General features: G+C 45.8%; 1 protein-coding gene across 1 annotated transcript in view; it reads right to left on the bottom strand.

Moving 5' to 3' along the window:
* pkd1l1 (polycystin 1 like 1, transient receptor potential channel interacting) overlaps nucleotides 1–20,418 on the bottom strand; it is a 55,339-nt gene that overhangs the window by 1,225 nt on the left and 33,696 nt on the right. The window contains exons 37-58 of the mRNA XM_045702878.1: nucleotides 18,033–18,119; nucleotides 17,630–17,837; nucleotides 14,625–14,731; nucleotides 14,197–14,416; nucleotides 13,526–13,699; nucleotides 13,047–13,233; nucleotides 12,790–12,884; nucleotides 12,274–12,647; nucleotides 12,038–12,122; nucleotides 11,663–11,851; nucleotides 11,443–11,561; nucleotides 9,689–9,799; nucleotides 9,447–9,570; nucleotides 9,217–9,300; nucleotides 6,847–7,010; nucleotides 6,267–6,501; nucleotides 3,251–3,355; nucleotides 2,849–2,989; nucleotides 2,637–2,771; nucleotides 1,072–1,326; nucleotides 452–613; nucleotides 156–296 (exon numbers count right to left, since the gene is read on the bottom strand). Coding sequence (XP_045558834.1) covers nucleotides 156–296; nucleotides 452–613; nucleotides 1,072–1,326; nucleotides 2,637–2,771; nucleotides 2,849–2,989; nucleotides 3,251–3,355; nucleotides 6,267–6,501; nucleotides 6,847–7,010; nucleotides 9,217–9,300; nucleotides 9,447–9,570; nucleotides 9,689–9,799; nucleotides 11,443–11,561; nucleotides 11,663–11,851; nucleotides 12,038–12,122; nucleotides 12,274–12,647; nucleotides 12,790–12,884; nucleotides 13,047–13,233; nucleotides 13,526–13,699; nucleotides 14,197–14,416; nucleotides 14,625–14,731; nucleotides 17,630–17,837; nucleotides 18,033–18,119 — 3,502 coding nt within the window. The remainder of the gene's footprint in view (nucleotides 1–155; nucleotides 297–451; nucleotides 614–1,071; nucleotides 1,327–2,636; nucleotides 2,772–2,848; nucleotides 2,990–3,250; nucleotides 3,356–6,266; nucleotides 6,502–6,846; nucleotides 7,011–9,216; nucleotides 9,301–9,446; nucleotides 9,571–9,688; nucleotides 9,800–11,442; nucleotides 11,562–11,662; nucleotides 11,852–12,037; nucleotides 12,123–12,273; nucleotides 12,648–12,789; nucleotides 12,885–13,046; nucleotides 13,234–13,525; nucleotides 13,700–14,196; nucleotides 14,417–14,624; nucleotides 14,732–17,629; nucleotides 17,838–18,032; nucleotides 18,120–20,418) is intronic.

The following is a 20,418-nucleotide window of genomic DNA, read 5'->3' as shown; positions in this document are numbered from 1 at the left end:
GATGGTGGCCAGTTCAAATTGAAAGTGGGACATGTCTAAGTAACTCCACCTAGATTGCTTCACAGAGGCTTACATATTCAAAGGCTATGCCTAAATCATATATACACTGGCGGGTTGGTTCAGACAGTGTGGGTGAGACATCCAGGTGTGCCCACCTGTGAGGCCAGGCTGGAGGGGCTCTGGGTGGGGGAGAAGATATCTTTAGGAGGTAGGGTGTGGTGCAGACTGTTAGAGAAGGCATTTAGTCTAAACTGCAGCTCATCCACCAGGCTCTCAAATTCCTCCAGGTAAAAACTCTGAGGAGAAAAAAAATATATCAGCCGGTTAACCCCTTCCATACCTCAATCTAAACCACAAGGTTGTTCTCTGCTTTCATTGACAGTCAAAGCAAAGCAGTCCTATCTTCAAAACTATCTTTCGGACATTAGCATGGAGGTCAAAAGTCACTCACTCTCCTGTGGGCATGGCTATCTCTCCATCTCTGTCTGCGTTGGCCAATGAGCACAGCCGCCTGGCCCCTGACGTAGCCAACCACGTCACAGAGAGTCAGTAGGCTCCTCCTCCTACCAGCTAGTTTAGCAGCTCTCACTAACGAGGAGACGATACCAATCAACTACAGACAGACAGACAGACAGACAGACAGACAGACAGACAGACAGACAGACAGACAGACAGACAGACAGACAGACAGACAGACAGACAGACAGACAGACAGACAGACAGACAGACAGACAGACAGACAGACAGGAGCAGAGGGTTTACAGCAGACTGATGTAGCTTGCTAGGGCTGGATAAAGCAACAACTAAGTACATGTGATGTATGTATACACACAGTACTGTAGGGTAGACTACGTGTATGTTTGTTGTCTCTGGATCGCCTTGGAAACTAGTTGATTTATGTCAAGGATTTTATCAAACACGAATGTTTAAAAACAGTATTATAAAAAGTGTTTAAAAACAGTATTATAAAAAGTGTTTAAAACAGTATTATAAAAAGTATTTCAAAACAGTATTATAAAAAGTGTTTCAAAACAGTATTATAAAAAGTGTTTCAAAAAGTTTAATGAGTACCACTGCTGTCCAGGCCACAGTGAGGGTGAGACAGAGAGCTCCATGGTAGAAAGACAAAGACAGGCTATTGGGGCTGTGGAGCTGGTGGGGCTGAGAGGCCATGGGCAAGGAGGGGGCCCGGGAGCCCAGTTGGCCCCTGGAGAGAGACGGGAGTGTGAAGACGGAGTGGGGCAGGGAGCTGAACCCCCAGGACCTCCTCAGGAGCAGCAGGTTTCCCACAGAGGACAGAGCCACCAACAGGACAACTCCTGACAGCTGGGGACGGAATAGAAACGGTACAAACATCAGGACACACTCTAGAAACATAATGTGTATGACCTCTTGAATTTTAATCAATTCACTTTTACCTGAAGTACTGAACTGTACTACTGAACTGTTACTTGAAACTTCTTAAAATAAAACATTTAAATTAGGATTATTATATTTTAAATAGTTTCCATGCAGACTGTTTGTAGTTAACTTCACTAGGGTAAGGGGCAGCATTCGGAATTTTGGATGAAAAGCATGCCCAAATTAAACTGCCGGCTACTCAGGCCCAGAAGCTAGGATATGCATATAATCGGTAGATTTGGATAGAAAACACTCTGAAGTTTCCAAAACTGTTAAAATAATGTCTGTGAGTATAACAGAACTGATATGGCAGGTGAAAACCTGAGGAAAATCCATCCAGGAAGTACTATTATTTTGAAAGGCTATTTTGAAAGACTTTCAATGGAAACATTGAAAGTCTATCCACCATACAAAGACTTAGGACCCAGTTCACAATCTCTATGGCTTTTTCTACACGTGGCCAGTCTTTAGGCATTGTTTCAGGCTTTTACTCTGAAAAATGAGGGAGATACAGCACTTTCAATGAGTGGACAGTGGAAATTTCCATACATGAGTCCAGCGCGTGATCGGGAGCGCGCCTTTCTTGTTTCTCCTTTTCTATTGACGAAGCTTTTGTCCGGTTGAAATATTATTGATTATTTATGACAAAAACAACCTGAGGATTGATTTTAAACATCGTTTGACATGTTTCTACGAACTTTTATTGTACTTTTTAAACTTTCGTTTGGATGTTGAGCGCGCGCTTTGTGCCTTTGGATTACTGAACTAAACGCACCAACAAAAACAGGTTTTTGGACATAAAAAGGGACATTATCGAACAAAACAAACATTTATTGTGTAACATGGAGTCCTGGGAGTGCCACCAGATGAAGATCATCAAAGGTAAGTGATTCATTTAATCGCTATTTCTGACTTTTGTGAGTCCTCTCCTTGGCTGGAAAATGTCTGTATGGTGTTTTGTGGCTAGGCGCTGTCCTAACATAATCGCATGGTGTGCTTTCGCCGTAAAGCCTTTTTGAAAATGGACACGGTGGTTGTTTTAACAAGACGCTTATCTTTAAAATGTTGTATAATACTTGTATGTTTGAGGATTTTTAATTATGGGATTTCTGTTGTTTTGAATTTGGCGCCCTGCATTTTCACTGGCTGTTGTCGAGGTGGGACACTAGCGTCCCAATGAAACCAGAGAGGTTAAGGTAGAAGGTGAAAGGTTGCCGTGTCTGCGGGTTGTTTACCATTGGCCAGAGGAGTCTGGAGAAGGCGAGTCTGAGTAGAGTCACTGAGGCGGCCATGGTTCTGTTAACCCCCGACAAACACATACACCGCACCACCAGGAGGAAGAGCAGTATGCCACGCAGTGTACGGGTGTGCTGGAGATACAGAGGACTCATCATCAACATCAACATCATCATCATCATACACACACCTCACTCTCTCCCATTCTCACCTGTTCCCAGGTAGACAGTAAGCTGACATCCACATGCGTCCTGAAGTCGTGTCGCTGCAGCAGGTCAATGACCTCCAGAGTCAGAATGGACTGATAGATGTAGTAGATGTAGTACACCAGGGTTACCAGGAGTATACCGACCTGGAGGGAGACAGAGAGAAGGGCAAACTGACCTATTATTGCTAAACAAACAGAAAGAAAATCTCCTACTGAGAGAAATGTTTGTAGGGTATAAAGTTCAGTGTGATTTGCTTAGGACTGAGTATGAAGAGGCTAGCTTGATCACAATCGAACGATAGAAAGAGAACTCAGACAACTACAGTGAGCAAACCCAGATTTACAGAGAATGTATTGCTGTATATACTGTATGAGAGAAGGGAGGGGCAGGGGGTTCTCTCTCACCTGGAGCCAACTCTGGGGGTCTCTCAAGTATCCCAGCATGCCTTTCTCCCCAGCAGAACAGATCTGGAGGACGAGCTGGACCAGAGAGACGAGGAGGAAAAGGAGCTGGAGAGGAGAGATGAAGGCAAACAAAACTACAGCTCATATTCACCTTCAGATATCCTTGGCCTTCATGTCTGAGATAAGACTAATAGAATGGGCCTTTGTTCTAGCCCAGCTCACAATTCACTGCTCACAGTTCACTTCTCACTGCTTATTGCTAGTAGTCCTGTGTAACAGTGGATGGAAGACCAGACCCTATCTGACTGAATGTGGGGGGTTGTCTTGGAGGGAAGCGATCAGGGGTGGGCAAAACCCTGCCCGTGAGCCCATTCAATCCGGGCCGCAGGAGGTTTGAGTAAACACATAGTATACATACAGTACCAGTCAAAAGTTTGGACACCCCTACTCATTTAAGGTTTTTCTTTATTTTTAGTATTTTCTACATTGTAGAATAATAGTGAAGACATCAAAACTATGAAATACCAAAAAAGTGTTAAACAAATCTAAATATATTTAATATTTGAGATTATTCAAAGTACCCACCCTTTGCCTTGATGACAGCTTTGCATACTCATGAGGTGTTGGAATGCATTTCAATTAACAGGTGTGCCTTGTTAAAAGTTAATTTGCGGACTTTCTTTCCTTCTTAATGCGTTTGAGCCAATCAGTTGTGTTATGACAAGGTAGGGGTGGTATACAGAAGATAGCCCTATTTGGTAAAAGACCAAGTCCATATTATGGCAAGAACAGCTCAAATAAGCAAAGAGAAACAACAGCCCATCTTTACTTTAAGACATGAAAGTCAGTCAATGCGGAAAATTTCAAGAACTTTTAAAGTTTATTCAAGTGCAGTCGCAAAAACCATCAAGCGCTATAATGAGGACCGCCACAGGAAAGGAAAACCCAGAGTTACCTCTTGTCACGACTTCCGCCGAAGTCGGCTCCTCTTCTTGTTCGGGCAGCGTTCGGCGGTCGACGTCACCGGCTTTCTAGCCATCGCCGCTCCGAACTATTAAGCGCACCTGAATATAAGCCGCACCCAATGAATTTAAAAAAATGTTTTATTTTGAACATAAATAAATCGCACATGTCTATAAGCCGCAGGTGCCTACCGGTACACTGAAACAAATTAACTTTACACAGGCTTTAACGAAACACGGCTTGTAACAAAAATAAATAGGCTTTAACGAAACACGGCTTGTAACAAAAAAAAAAAAATTTGCAGTAAGCTTTAGTTGTCTTTTTGCACCGAGTCAATTCCTCACGCTGCTGTTTCCAACGTCTTATCATCGACTCATTAAGACCGAAGCTCCCGTGCAGCAGCTCTATTTCCGTTTCCAACAGCCAGATCAATCGCCTTCAACTTGAAAGCTGCATCATATGCATTTCTCCGTGTCTTTGCCATGATGAGGGTGACAAAATGACTACCGTAATCAGAATGATGGGAAGTTTCAGAGCGCTCGATTTAATCTAAACAATAAACAAAAGTTGTTTGACCTTAACCCGTTCAGCAATTTCATTGGTCTAATGAAAGCTTCATGCCGCCAAAAAACTGAGCACGTCACAGAATGTGTTTTTTTGGAGAATTTTTTTTTTGAAAGCGGGAAAAATCCATATATTAGCCACGTCATTGTTTAAGCCACGAGGTTCAAAGCCTGGGAAAAAAGTTGCGGCTTATAGTCCGGAATTTACGGTATCCATTAGTTTTGTCTTGTTCTCTGCACACCTGGTTTTCATTCCCCAATCAATCTACATGTATTTATTCCTCTGTTCCCCATCATGTCTTTATGTAAGATTGTTTGTGTTACGTGTACTTTGTCAATTGGAAATTTTGTTATGCGCCAGACATTTGTCTATGTTCCGTGTTTTGGGCACGTTGTTTGTGCTTTTTGCTATTTTTACCGGAACAAAGTGTGCGCCTGTTCACTTCACTCTGCTCTCCTGCACCTGACTTCGCCTCCAGTACACATCCGTTGACACCTCTGCTGCAGAGGACAAGTTCATTAGAGTTAACTGCACCTTAGATTGCACCCCAAATAAATGCCTCACAGAGTTCAAGTATCAGACACATCTCAACATCAACTGTTCAGAGGAGATTGCGGGAATCAGGCCTTCATGGTTGAATGGCTGCAAAGAAACCACTACTAAAGGACAGCAATAAGAAGAAGAAACTTGCTTGGGGCAAGAAACACGAGCAATGGACATTAGGCCGGTGGAAATCTGTTCTTCGGTCTGACTAGTCCAAATTTGAGATTTTTGGTTCCAACCGTAGTGTCTTTGTGAGACGCAGAGTAGGTGAACAGAGAATCTCTGCATGTGTGGTTCACACCGTGAAGCATGGAGGAGGAGGTGTGATGGTGCTTTGCTGGAGACACTGTCTGTGATTTCTTTAGAATTCAAGGCACACTTAACCAGCATGGCTACCACAGCATTCTGCAGCGATACGCAATCCTGTTTGTTTTACAACAGGATAATGACCCAACACACCTCCAGGCTGTGTAAGGGCTATCTAACCAAGAAGGAGAGTGATGGAGTGCTGCATCTGATGACCTGGCCTACACAATCACCCGACCTCAACCCAATTGAGATGGTTTGGGATGAGTTGGACCGCAGATTGAAGGAAAAGCAGCAAACAAGTCCTCAGCATATGAAGGGAACTCCTTCAAGACTGTTGGGAAAGCATTCCAGGTAAAGCTGGTTGAGAGAATGCCAAGAATGTGCAAAGCTGTCATCAAGGCAAAGGGTGGATACTTAGAAGAATCTAAAATCCCAAATATATATTGATTTGTTTAACACTTTTTTGGTTACTACATGATTCCATGTGTGTTATTTTATTGTTTTGATGTCTTCACTATTAAAAATCCCTATGTGGCCCTCAAGCCAAACACTTTCCCACCACTGGGCTAGATGTTAGGGGATATGGTAGAGGTTAGTTAGAGGATGGGGCTAGGGACTAGGAGTGTTATGGTGTTACCTGACATGCCATACTGAAGTAGTCCCATACAGTAGGTGAATGGTAGACCCTAGCTGACTGGACACGGGCGGAGGTGTGCAAAGCTCCACCAGGTAATCTCTCGGCCATCAGGTTCACACTGATGAACAGGTTGGTGGAGGGGCTGTAGAGGGTGAACTGGGTTGCCATGGCTACCGTTAGTCTATCCAGCCAGCCAGCTGACCTCAGGGATTCTAGCCTGGACCCCATCTCTGACCTGGGTGTTAATTAGAGCAGAAAGGACAGGATGACATCCGCAACATGGTTTCTGTTATCATTGACTAAGCTCAGGTGTGTGTTATAGAATAGGGGAACAGATATTAAAAAAAATATTTAACCTTTATTTAACCAGGCAAGTCAGTTAAGAACAAATTCTTATTTACAATGACGGCCTACAACGGCCAAACCCGGACGACGCTGGGCCAATTGTGCGCCGTCCTATTGGACTCCCAATCACGGCCAGTTATGATACAGCCTGGTGATACATACATGATGTGAAAAAAGTTCAAGTCTGTTTACTCATGTACATGGTAGTGGTTGAGTGGTTGTGTTGTGTTCTGACCGTGTTAGACCCAGTCGTACTGTGGTCCCAGTTCCTGTGTAACACTGGAGTTGACCGCAGATATGAAGTCCGACCTCCATGGGTAACGCCATCCCAGAGACTCTTTCACCTGGGGGATATGCCGTGAGGCATTCTGGGAACAAGGTCTCCATTACAGGAGGCACCTGAGGGGAGGTCAGAGGTTAGTTATGGGTTCACCCAGCAGGATACATTTAGGTATCAAACACACAGACAATAACTTAATTTTGTAGTTTCTAAAGAAAATAGACCACTCACAGCAAAATTAAATGTGGAATACATAGACATTGTGATAGTTTGCACAGACAGTAAAATCTGAGCTGTACTGCAATACTGTGTATGTAAAACCTACATGTTTCAAGCAGACCATCATAGTCCCTGTGCCCAAGAACGCCAAGTTAGCCTGTCTAAATGCAACAAGCTCTCACAGTCTCACATCAGAATTTGACATTTATCCACGTTTCTGAAATGGCAAATTTCGAAATTGTTCCAAACGTAAAATATCGAAGTGTTTAAGGTTAAGTTTAGGCATTAACTCGAAAATATTAAGGTTAGGTACTAACTCTGAATGGTGAAGGTAAGGGTTAAGGTTTGGGATAGGCCAAAAACAACTTTCTATCGCTGTATTCGAACATGCAACCATTGGCACCAAAGGCAAAACCGAAACCTACTTGAAGGTAAGAGCGCTCACTGTTGCCCCTAGTAACCAGTTACCATGTCATCTCCCGACGTCCTCAGACATGGATGGTCGTCGAATACTGACTTGTATCATGGGTGACCTGGCTGCTAAATGACTATCGCCCCATAGCACTCACATCTGTAGCCATGAAACGCTTTGAAAGACTAGTCATGGCTCACATCAACACCATCATCCCAGAAACCCTGGACCCACTCCAATTCACATACCACCCCAACAGATCCACAGATGACACAATCTATATTGCACTCCAAACTGCCCTTTGCCATCTGGACAAGAGCAACACCTAAGTAGGAATGCTGTTCATTGACTACAGCTCAGCGTTCAACACCATAGTGTCCTCCAAGCTCATCACTAAGCTAAGGAGCCTGGGACTGAACGCCTCCCTCTGCAACTGGATCCTGGACTTCCTGACGGGCCCCAGGTGGTGAGGGTAGGCAACAACACATCCGCCATGCTGACCCTCAACACGGGGGCCCCTCAGGGGTGCAGATTTAGTCATGTACTCCCTGTTCACCCACGACTGCGTGGCCGCACACGACTCCAACATCATTAAGTTTGCCGACGACACAACGGTGGTAGGCCTGATCACCGACAACGATGAGACATACTATATGAAAGAGGTCAGAGACCTGGCAGAGTGGTGCCAGGACAACAACCTCTCCCTCAAAGTCAGCAAGACAAAGGAGCTGATCGTGAACTACAGGAAACGGAGGGCAGAGCACGCCCCCATTCACATCGAAGGGGCTATAGTGGAGCGGGTCGAGAGATTCAAGTTCCTCGGTGTCCACATCACTTAGGACCTATCATGGTTCGAACACACCAACACAGTTGTGAAGAGGGCATGACAATGCCTCTTCCCCCTCAGGAGGCTGAAAAGATTTGACATGGGCTCTCAAATCCTCAAAAAGTTCTACAGCTGCACCATTGAGAGCATCTTGACCAGCTACAACACCGCTTGTATAGAAACTGCTTGGCATCTGAATGCATGGCGCTACAGAGTGTAGTGACTATTTATATTGACCAACTTTTTATTTGCACTGGCTCTATGCACACTCACTGGACTCTACCCACAGACTCACACATACTACACTGACAATCCAACACACACACACATAGACTACGACTACATATGCTCACACACACACAAAACACACACACACACTCACACATAGACACACTTTCACACTCTTTCACACTCTTTACATACACTGCTGCTACTCTGTTTATTGTATATCCTGATTGCTTAGCCTCGTTCTACCTCTACCTACATGTATATATTACCTCAACTACCTCTAACCCTGCACATTGACTTGGTATATAGTCTCGTTATTGTTATTTTATTGTGCTACTATTTCCTTTTGTATTTTTTGAAAAAGTTCTTACTTTTTAACTATGCATTGTTGGGAATGGGCTCATACGCATTTCACGGTAAAGTCTACACCAGTTGTATTTGGCGCATGTGAAAATGTAATTTCCTTTGATTTGAATTCCTCAAATACACTCCATGTTGACTACACTACCCCCTGCTGGTGAACAAGTGAACCTGCAGTTTTACAGAGAATAATTCCTAGCCATTTAAACGTCAACATTTAACAGTCCCCAGTGTTTTTCCGGGCAGTTAAATGACATGTGTCCATTCCCCCCTGGTTTACCTGGCATTGGGATGCGTTGAAAACATCAATCTTCCTCAAGATGGGCTCTCCTATCAGAATACATGATCCCTGGACGGCACCTGCCTGTCATGAGGGGAGATAAAGAGGGTGTAAAACATTTAAGCATTTTAACATTTAAGTCATTTAGCAGACGCTCTTATCCAGAGCGACTTACAAATTGCCTGTGCACTTACACAGGCACAGGCACACACTCTCACACGCACACGCACCTTCCCAGTTGCTGATATGTTGTTATACCAGGTGTCCCAGTCCAGACCATCCAGTACACTGGTTAAGGTCCAGTTCCACCACTCCTCATGCGTTTGGATGGACAGGAAGGGGTTATGTGGGCTCCTAAATTTTGTTGAAAAAAATAGTTTCATACTGATCGTGAAAATGTATACATATGAATATGCTAACAACAAGCAACAAACTGCAGATACAAGGGATAATATTCCTGTTCCCCTCCTACCTGGTGAACTGTGTTCGGACGGCATGGTTGAGGTGATACTGGTCTCTAAAGGAGCTGCCATAGGTTACACACAGCAGGAGGAACAGCATGGAGACACACACTGCCATCTCCCTATAGAGGGAACAGACTGGGTCAGAAACACACTGTCATCTCCCTATAGAGGGAACAGACTGGGTCAGAAAAACACTGCCATCTCCCTATGGAGGGAACAGACTGGGTCAGAAAAACACTGCCATCTCCCTATGGAGGGAACAGACTGGGTCAGAAACACACTGTCATCTCCCTATGGAGGGAACAGACTGGGTCAGAAACACACTGCCATCTCCCTATAGAGGGAACAGACTGGGTCAGAAACACACTGTCATCTCCCTATAGAGGGAACAGACTGGGTCAGAAAAACACTGTCATCTCCCTATAGAGGGAACAGACTGGGTCAGAAAAACACTGCCATCTCCCTATGGAGGGAACAGACTGGGTCAGAAAAACACTGCCATCTCCCTATGGAGGGAACAGACTGGGTCAGAAAAACACTGCCATCTCCCTATGGAGGGAACAGACTGGGTCAGAAAAACACTGCCATCTCCCTATGGAGGGAACAGACTGGGTCAGAAAAACACTGTCATCTCCCTATGGAGGGAACAGACTGGGTCAGAAAAACACTGTCATCTCCCTATGGAGGGAACAGACTGGGTCAGAAACACACTGTCATCTCCCTATGGAGGGAACAGACTGGGTCAGAAACACACTGTCATCTCCCTATAGAGGGAACAGACTGGGTCAGAAACACACTGTCATCTCCCTATGGAGGGAACAGACTGGGTCAGAAACACACTGTCATCTCCCTATGGAGGGAACAGACTGGGTCAGAAACACACTGCCATCTCCCTATAGAGGGAACAGACTGGGTCAGAAACACACTGTCATCTCCCTATAGAGGGAACAGACTGGGTCAGAAAAACACTGTCATCTCCCTATGGAGGGAACAGACTGGGTCAGAAAAACACTGCCATCTCCCTATGGAGGGAACAGACTGGGTCAGAAACACACTGTCATCTTCCTATAGAGGGAACAGACTGGGTCAGAAACACACTGCCATCTCCCTATAGAGGGAACAGACTGGGTCAGAAAAACACTGCCATCTCCCTATGGAGGGAACAGACTGGGTCAGAAAAACACTGCCATCTCCCTATGGAGGGAACAGACTGGGTCAGAAAAACACTGCCATCTCCCTATGGAGGGAACAGACTGGGTCAGAAAAACACTGCCATCTCCCTATGGAGGGAACAGACTGGGTCAGAAAAACACTGCCATCTCCCTATGGAGGGAACAGACTGGGTCAGAAAAACACTGCCATCTCCCTATGGAGGGGACAGACTGGGTCAGAAACACACTGTCATCTCCCTATGGAGGGAACAGACTGGGTCAGAAACACACTGCCATCTCCCTATAGAGGGAACAGACTGGGTCAGAAACACACTGTCATCTCCCTATAGAGGGAACAGACTGGGTCAGAAAAACACTGCCATCTCCCTATGGAGGGAACAGACTGGGTCAGAAAAACACTGCCATCTCCCTATGGAGGGAACAGACTGGGTCAGAAACACACTGTCATCTCCCTATAGAGGGAACAGACTGGGTCAGAAAAACACTGCCATCTCCCTATGGAGGGAACAGACTGGGTCAGAAAAACACACACATATATACGCAGGCACACACACACACACACACACACACACACACACACATACACACACCTGAGTGTTTTGCGGATGAGTGTTTCTCTCCTCTTCCTCCCCCCTGTCCTCCTCAGCTCCCCAGAAGTGGGTGGGCGTACCAGACGCAGATACCGAGCCCTCTGACGGGCCGCCAGCACCTGTCAATAACACAGCAAAGACTTTTTTAAATATCTTCTTAAATAATATGGAATAAAACCAGAGCAGTTGATCGTCTGTTAGAGTAGGATGATGTTGTTACCCTGTCAAAGTGTGAGCATCTCTCCTGGGGCGGATGAGGAGGGCTGAGCAGGAAGAGCTCTGGGACACAGGAGCCATCTTGGGTCCACAGTTTCAGAGTTTCTGCCTGAAACCCAGGAACTCCTGAGAAACTGGAGAAGTCCGGACGATTCCTGCGCCAGAAGGAGACCACCACAGCCACGGCAAGGATCTAGAAAAGTAAATCAAACAGACCAATTCCATCAATGTTTTTCTGAGTAAGTCAATAGTAAATGATTGGCGGCAACCACTTTTGGTTTGCAAAGGTTAGCTTTATATTTGTGTTTGGCTGGGTTTGGGTTAAGTTGGGGTTCATGCTAGGTTGGGTTTGTGTTTTGTTCGTTGGGGTTTGGTTTACCATGGCTGGCTGGATGAGGAAGACACAGGAGAGCAGGGAGAAGAAGACGGAATGGATCCACAGTAAAGTCTTACTGCTGCTGAACCTAACATACGCACACAAATACGCACGCATGCACACGCAAGCACACAAAAACAATAACGCCCTGGTAAATAACTTGTACCATGTGTATCACTTGTAATCATTTGTATCGCTCTATAATACAGTATGATAGCTACCTTGTCTTATGTACTAACCTGATCCCCAAGATGATCGTGATCACTAGAGAGGAGAGGCCCAGGGCCAAACACAGTACCCAGGCTAGGAGGTGACTCCAGCGGAGTAGAGGGCTGAGCCTGCCCCCTAAGCATCTGCTGGTACTGTTGCCCACCTGGTTGTTGCCTAGCAGTTTGGGGCTATCGTTGAGGTTACGATCCCTCTCCTTGCAAACGCTGTTGTTGTCTGGGACACTGTTGCCTAGCAACCTGCCAAGCAAGCTGTTGTCAAAACCACTGGAGTTGCAATCTGAGGAGACTTTCTCCTGGGTCAGCAGATCCCTTACCAGATCCTGACCGCCCCGTATTACCAGATCTCCTCTTTGAGTTACCAGATCCCTATTCGGCACTGAGCCCTGAGACATGAGAGATAGAGAGAGGAACATGATACCTAATATTAAGTCAACGAATATAATATCTAAGAGGTAAAATGGAAATCTAATAGAAGCCAAACACATATTTTCCCAAATGTGTGTAAGAACAGGAAGAGTGTGTCACCTCATATTTCTTCCTCCAGGCCTCCTGTGCCCACTGCTGCAGATTGTTCCAGGAGAGAGAGTCAAACACACAGTCACTCACGATCAGCGCATCAGCTTGGGGGAAAGAGAGAGACAGAGCAATAGAGAGAGAGCGAGAGAGCAGAGATCTATCACTTGACTCCCTCACTTTCACCTGTTCTCAACCACCCACAAGAAAGAACCATAGCAGGCCATAGTGAGTGCTTGCGTGTGTGTGTGTGTGTGTGTGTGTTCTACCTTCTATAGAGTAGATGTCTGGCAGTCTGACCATGTCCTGTTTGACCTCTGACCTCTTTACTCTGACCTCACGCTGACGGAACAGGAAGGACAGCGAGGTCGCTACGGGCAACACGGCCAGCGCGCTGAACAGCCCCGTCGTTAGGGAAACGGCAGACACGTCGATGATGCCCAGCTCTAAGGTGTACTGGAACAACACACAGCATTATGGGCAGTGTAGTTGCCAATGACTGACTGATTGATTGATTGATTGACTGATTGATTGACTGACTGATTGATTGGCTGATTGATTGATTGACTGACTGATTGATTGATTGACTGACTGATTGATTGATTGACTGATTGATTGGCTGACTGACTGATTGATTGACTGACTGATTGATTGACTGACTGATTGACTGATTGATTGACTGACTGATTGATTGATTGGCTGATTGATTGATTGACTGACTGATTGACTGATTGATTGATTGACTCACTTGGTCGTCGAGGCCAGATATGAGTAACGTGTTGACACACATGTAGCCTAGCAGCAGCAGCAGACACACACTGAGGCGCTGTGTGTGAGTGAACACACTAGGGGAGGGACCACTGTACACAGACAACCACAGGTGGAAGTCTGACAGGTACTCTGACAGCTTCAGATACAGCAGCTACACAAACACATGAAATAACAACACATGACAAAATAACATTAAGAGCAGATGACATAACAACACATGACAAAATAACATATTAAGAGCACATGACATAAGAACATCATTAGACAATGAGTGAATGTGAACACACACACGTTTTACTATACTTGTAAGTACCAGAAGTCCTCACAAGAATAGTAAACCAACTAAAATTAAGAGAAGTGATGACATTCTGCCTGCCGGTCCTCATTTGTAAATAATCTATTTTAGTCTTAGTTAGAATTAGGGTTAGAATTAGGGTTAGAATTAGGGTTAGAATTAGGGTTAGAATTAGGGTTAGGGGTTGTTAGGTTCAGGGTTAGAAGTAAGGGTTAGGTTTAGGGTATAGGGAAAATAGAATTTTGAATGGGAATCAAATGTTGGTGTGTGTGTGTGTACGTGTGTGCGCGTGTATGTGTGTGTGTATGCGTGCGTGTGGCATGTGTGTATATGTGTGCATCCAGGTGTGTTACCTTGGTGAATCCTGGCCCCTGATCACAGACCCTGAGTCTCCTCTCCACCTGTCCGTCACCCTCGTCAACAGCCAACCAGCACTGGCCTAGGAACAGCCAGCTCCGCCCCTTGCCCTTCACCTCACACACCTTCACCTGTCTGAGGTACCAGGTGGGGGAGGGGCCAGTGTTATCATGCCACAGGTGCAGCCCCCACAGAGGGCCCAGACTGTCTACAGTACTACAGAGAGACACACACAAACAGTGACATGGGATCAGTACTGGGGTGTCTCTGTCTCTGTGGCTACAGCTGCTAGGGAGGGAGGGTTTCATGCTGGCTGGCCTGGCTGGGCTGGCTGATGACACAACAGTTCTCATAGTAAACAAAAACAGAGATGTATAGTAGTGCATGTAAAGGCAGATACTGTAGCTGTAATGTTGTTTCGTACCTCAGTATAAAGGTGTTCCTGGAGTTCCTTCTGAACAGAGGGCATTCTGGGTCATGTAGTTGTCTGGTCTGTGACGCCCCATCCTCCCCATACAGCACAATATGGACCTGACACACACACAAACACACACATCAGACAATTCTGCTAGGTTTGCTCAGGAAAATGTATGTAATGAGGTGAACATGTTGTAATAGTAACTTGATAAATACAGGTTATGTGTGTATTTGCAGTGTGTGTATTTGCCGTGTGTGTATTTGCAGTGTGTGTTTATGCCGGGTGTGTCTGAATGAGATATGAGGGTAAAAGACAGTATTACACATTCAGGTGGCACATACACACAGAGACTGACACACCAAAACATAAGGATGAAAGGACAGGTCTTATTATTAAACAAAAACATGTAACTATGGACTTTATGGAGTTAACCCCCATACTGTTAGTGTGCTATGGGATCTTTAGTGATCACAGAGAGTCAGGACACCCGTTTAACGTCCCAGGACACCCGTTTAACGTCCCACAGCGTATTCCAGCATCAGATTCTGAAGACCTTCTATGAGGTTAACTCACCCAGCTTTTCACCTCATCAGAATACTTGGCTTTGGTTTTACAACTTACGTAAGAAACTTAATGTATGTTAAATTCTAATCCATTGGCTCACTACGCTGTGAGTGTATAACGAAGGGCACTGAGCCTCAGACTACATAATATCTGAAGATGTATTATTTCTGAATAATGATGTTCCCCCATGATCAAAGGGGGTCATGACAGAAAAGGTTAGGGGAGCACTGATCTAGCTAAGATAAGCAAAAATACAGATGGGCAATCCCATGCTATTTATTTATAGCCACTATGCTGCATCGTTTGGGCTACAGGTGATAATGCTTATTGCTAAATAACACACCAGCCTGATAATATGGACCAATATGTTGTTAGGCTCATTTTTGGAGGGGAAAATTATATTTGAATGGTGTCACCATCACCATTATTTTCATACATTATGGAGAAGAAAAGTCCCCAGAGCTGCGTTTAGTGCAAAAAAACATAACGCAACGTTCAATTAAACGGAAACAGTGCTTTTCAGAACGACCAGTTGAAAAACGGGGAGGGGTTAGGTTGTGGGTTCACAATGCACCGCTGACCTTCAAATACGTCACATTGCTTCAAGCCATAACCCGTCACACCCACCAAACGGAGCAAATGTAGACTACCTGAAAGTCTGTTCAAGAACGTTGAAGAACGTTTTGGGGAGACGTGCCGGAGCTGGAACAGAGCACGGAGCTGAAGAGCATGGAACGTAAGAATGCAGGTAGGAGCAGACATGTAAAAGCTAATGTTGTTCATTATGATGTGAAATAATTTACTTGTTCCATTAATTCCCTTAATTCCAACTCTAGCAGCTGAACTGTCAGCCATGGGGGCCAGAGTGACAGCCAGTGAGAAGGAGGTGGAGGAACAGAAAAAGGAGGTGACAGCTCTTAGAGAGGAGCTGAGCGTCACCACTACTGAACAGCTCTAGAAGAACAAGGTGGAGGAGCTGGAGAAAGACAATACAGGTAAAGCACCGCTATGTATGAACATGGAGATGTATTTGGTTCATCCAAAAGAAGTACCAGCAACAACTCGACAAATAAAACAAATGTACTTGATTGAAAATGATGAGTGCGTTGACTCTCCTGTGTTCACAGACAGACCAAGGTGGCCTTCTCTGCTGGTTTGACAGATTCAAACGCTGTAGGACCCTTCAATACAGACACCCCAATGGTCTAGAGGTTTTTTTCTGGGTTTTCTACCCTTATTTTACCAGGTAAATTGACTGAGAACACATTCTCATTTACAGCAATGAACTGGGGAAAAGTTACATGGGAGAGGAGGGGGGATGAATGAGCCAGTTGGAAGCTGGGGATGATTAGGTGGCCATGATGGTATGAGGGCCAGATTTGGAATTTAGCCAGGACACCGGGATTAACCCACCTACTCTTAGTGTGCCAAGGGATCTTTAGTGATCACAGAGTCAGGACATCTGTTTAACGTCCCATCCGAAAGACGCACCCTACACAGGGCAATGTCCCCAATCACTGCCCTGGGGCATTTGGGATATTTTTTTTAGACCAGAAGAAAGAGTGCCTCCTACTGGCCCTCCAGTAAAGTCTTCACCAAGATCAGCAAGGCCAACAACCCAACTACAGGTACTGACCATACATTAGCTGCACTTGATTGAGCTTGCTTTGTACAATGGAACCCCTGGGATAATCCCAAAAGTGCAAACCCCACCTGTTTGGCACTCCAGACAGGCTCAATTATACAAACTGAATCCAGCAACAGGGCAGCATTACTAACAGTGCCTTGCTGATGTCTCCCTGCTTCTCCTCTGATGCATGTATCTTCACAGCACCAGTGAGAGGAGTCTACTACATCACATTCACTGCCGCCGAGCTCCGCAATGACCAATAGATGGCTGTTTACTTTTACCACAACTTTTACCACAAGAGAATGATGTATAATAATGACTAGGACGATGGGTATAATGAGTACAGGAAATGTTGAACTTGTAGTGCATTTGAGGTGTAAAAAGGCATCTGAAGTTTGTCATTTCCACTTTGAAATTTCAGACTTCATTTTCCCTTACGAAAAATGTATTAACCCCTACAAAAATGTCCATGAATTATAATCCACATAACAATTCACATTTCCTGTTGCTTTAGGGTTAATATCCTGCTGTAGCAAACTAGATCAAATTAAGATCCTACATCTGTATGTGAAGGCAGCACCATGCTTTAACGCACTGTGCTCAACTTTCTGATGTGAACAGGAACATTGGGGTCTTTAACCCCAGAACTATCTAACCAATAAATACGCATTAGAAAAGCCAGATGAGTCTCTTCGGTAGAAGGACAGAGAGATAATGGGACAGGAGAGAGAGAGGGAGAGAGGGAAGGAGATAGTATGGGGAGAGGGAGAGGGGAAGAAGGGAGAGTTCTGGAAAATGGGGGGAAAGCGTACTCTACCTTGGCGGTCATGCTGGGTGAGGAGCGGAGGCCGGTGTGTATAGTAACAGAGTAGAGGTGTGTGTCTGAAGGAGCGTTATCAGACAGGTAGTAGACTCCCTGGTTCCTCTCTGAGATGAGGTCAGCTCTCTTACACACCACCATGCCCAGAGCATACAGACACACACACACCACACACACACACACCACCGTCACATCACTGGGGAGACTGACGGAAGAGAGATGGGGAGGGAGAGGGAGAAAGAGAGAAAGAGAGAAAGAGAGAGAGTGAAAGGGGGAGGGGTTGATGAGAGGAAAAGAGAGAGACATATTATGGCAAAATACCATAATTAAGTTGAACACTCATACTTCCCTCTCTGTGATCATTGAAATGACAAATCTGCCGTGCTGTGGTCTGACTGACCTGATGAACTGGGCCAGGTCTGCTGAGTCGTCATGGCTGCTCTGGATCTGCTGCTGGACCACGGTCAATGGGCTCAAGTGGCTACAGCTGGAACACACACGTGTTTGTGTCCGTGTATACAGAATGTGTGTGTGTGTGTGTGTGTGTGTGTGTGGGGTATGGGGGGGGGTGGGTTCTTCTGTCCTTATGGGGACCTAAAATCCCCAAAAGTCCCCACAAGGACAGTAAAACAAGGAACATTCCTTAGTGGGTTACAATTAGATTTAGGGTTAGAATTAGGGTTAGGTCGTTGTTTGGTGGAGCAAACAAAGAGACATACACGCACGCAGGAGAGAGAAGCTATGAACAGTAGACTAAAACGTGATTGTGGGCTTTGTTCCAAGCGGAATATCGTGCGGATAGACCGACATTTCAAGTCTGTCCATGCACTTAAGCCTGCTACTACAGAATGGAAGCGTGCTATGCAATCTAGCCGGCGTTCAACTGAGAGACAGCAGCCCGAATCATGGCAGTGTATGCAGCCTAACAACGGTGTTGCACCGCAGCTGGAGCCCTGGGAGAACCCTGGGTATTTCCAGTGTGTTGAAAGTGAGTTGTCCGTGGAGCAGCAGCTGGTAGACAAGGGTGAGCAGTCCGCGGTGGTGGATCAGCAGCTGTGGGACGAGAGTGAGCAGGCGGCGGCGACTGCGCCGGTGCAGTCAACCAGTCAGATCGGTGGTGAACCATGCTCGGAACCGAGGGAGCAAGGCTGCGTCATGGTGACTTCCACGGAGAGCGAGAGTGATGAAGGCGGCGGTGTGTCCTCCAGAATTGAAGGTTGGAGGAATGGAATTTTGACTGAATATGAACACTTTGCTATTGGTAAAAACCCTTCAGTTAAACGAATTGACAATAGTCGCACCAGTCTATCCAGAGTACGACAATTCCTCCGCTATATGTCAGAGGGCAAGGCCGATGAAGGACTGTGTTCTCTGGATAACTACAGACGTGTGTATGAGTGGTATGGTGAATGTGAAGACCGTTGTTTGGCACCATCCACGTTAAAAATGTACCGAGCTGATGTTCGAAGTTTCCTGAATTATCTTATTCAGTTCCGGCCAAAGGTCTGCAGGCTAAAGCCAGTGGAATTCGAAAGTTGTTACTCTGCTTGGCAAAGATGGACAGGGATTCGCGGCAGAGCCAGGCAACACACAGGGCAAAATTCCCAAACGGTGCAGGGACGAGGTGCTCAGCGCTGCGGAGTTAAGCCGGTTTGTTGAGCTAAGTAATCAAGCTATTCCTTCGGTTCTCAGTAGGCTGGAGGTCCGAGCCACCTGCGCTGATAGACGTAGGTTTGCGGCTCTCATGTCCAGCCGGTTGGCCATCTTTAATGGCACTCGACGATCCCCAGTCACCACCTTCAGTGAGAGGGAATTTACTGAAGTAACCCCGGAAAGTGGGGGTTATCAGATGTGCATTTCAAGCCACAAAACGAACTATAGCTTCGGTGAGTGCAGAGTTGTTCTATCTGAGCAGGAATACACTTGGCTTAAACGATTCCATCAGATCAGGCCTAATCTGAGTGGAATCACCTCAGACACAACACTCTTCTTTTTCACGTCCTGCGGTCAACCGTACGGCAATCTCTGTGAGTATGTGGGCCAGATATTTGCAGAGTTTGGCATTGGAAGTAAAGTCACCTTCGGTACAATTCGACGAAGCGTTGCTACATTGAACTTTAATCAAGGCTCGGTTACAGACCGGGGAACTGTGGCTGACCATATGTGTCATTCTCTGGAAACGCAGGCACGGTACTACCGGTACCATGATTTGCCTCGTAACGCCAGCCGAGCGCGGTCACTAATTGAGGGACAAATCAACCCATGATTCACTGATAAATAAAGAACATTTATTTGAAATTCACCCATGTCTTTGTGTGTCATTTGGTCACAGTTGAGAATGTATGGAGGCCTGAGGGTCTGAAATACCAGGGTGTTATGGGGTACCAGGTGCACTGAGCTGAAGAGACAGGCCGAGATAGAGGGCAGGCAGGTGGGCAGGCAGGGTAGAGAGAGTAAGCCTTGGTAACCAGTTCAATCACCAGGTACACATGCTGGACTTAGTGCAATGAGAGAGAAGTATGACTCTGTCATTGAATTGTATTGGGTTACCAGGTGACCTTGGTGGGGGGTGTGGGTCCCCCCTATGGGGTCTCCCTAACCCCCTATGGTGGTCTCAGAGTGGGCATGTAGGTCTGTATACCCTTTAAAAATGTCACCCCTCCATAAATTGATCTATGGCGCCATCAAGCGACTTTTTAAATGTACTTATCCCACTGACATGGGACAGCAGTGGGGTGCTGAAACATGTGTCCTGGGGGTGGTGATGGCCTTTAAAAGTATTTAAA

The sequence above is a fragment of the Salmo salar genome, chromosome ssa19 (assembly GCF_905237065.1).
Source record: "Salmo salar chromosome ssa19, Ssal_v3.1, whole genome shotgun sequence".
Classification (NCBI taxonomy): domain Eukaryota; kingdom Metazoa; phylum Chordata; class Actinopteri; order Salmoniformes; family Salmonidae; genus Salmo; species Salmo salar.
The sequence above is the reverse complement of the archived record's forward strand: the minus strand, read 5'-3'. Positions and strand labels throughout refer to the sequence as shown.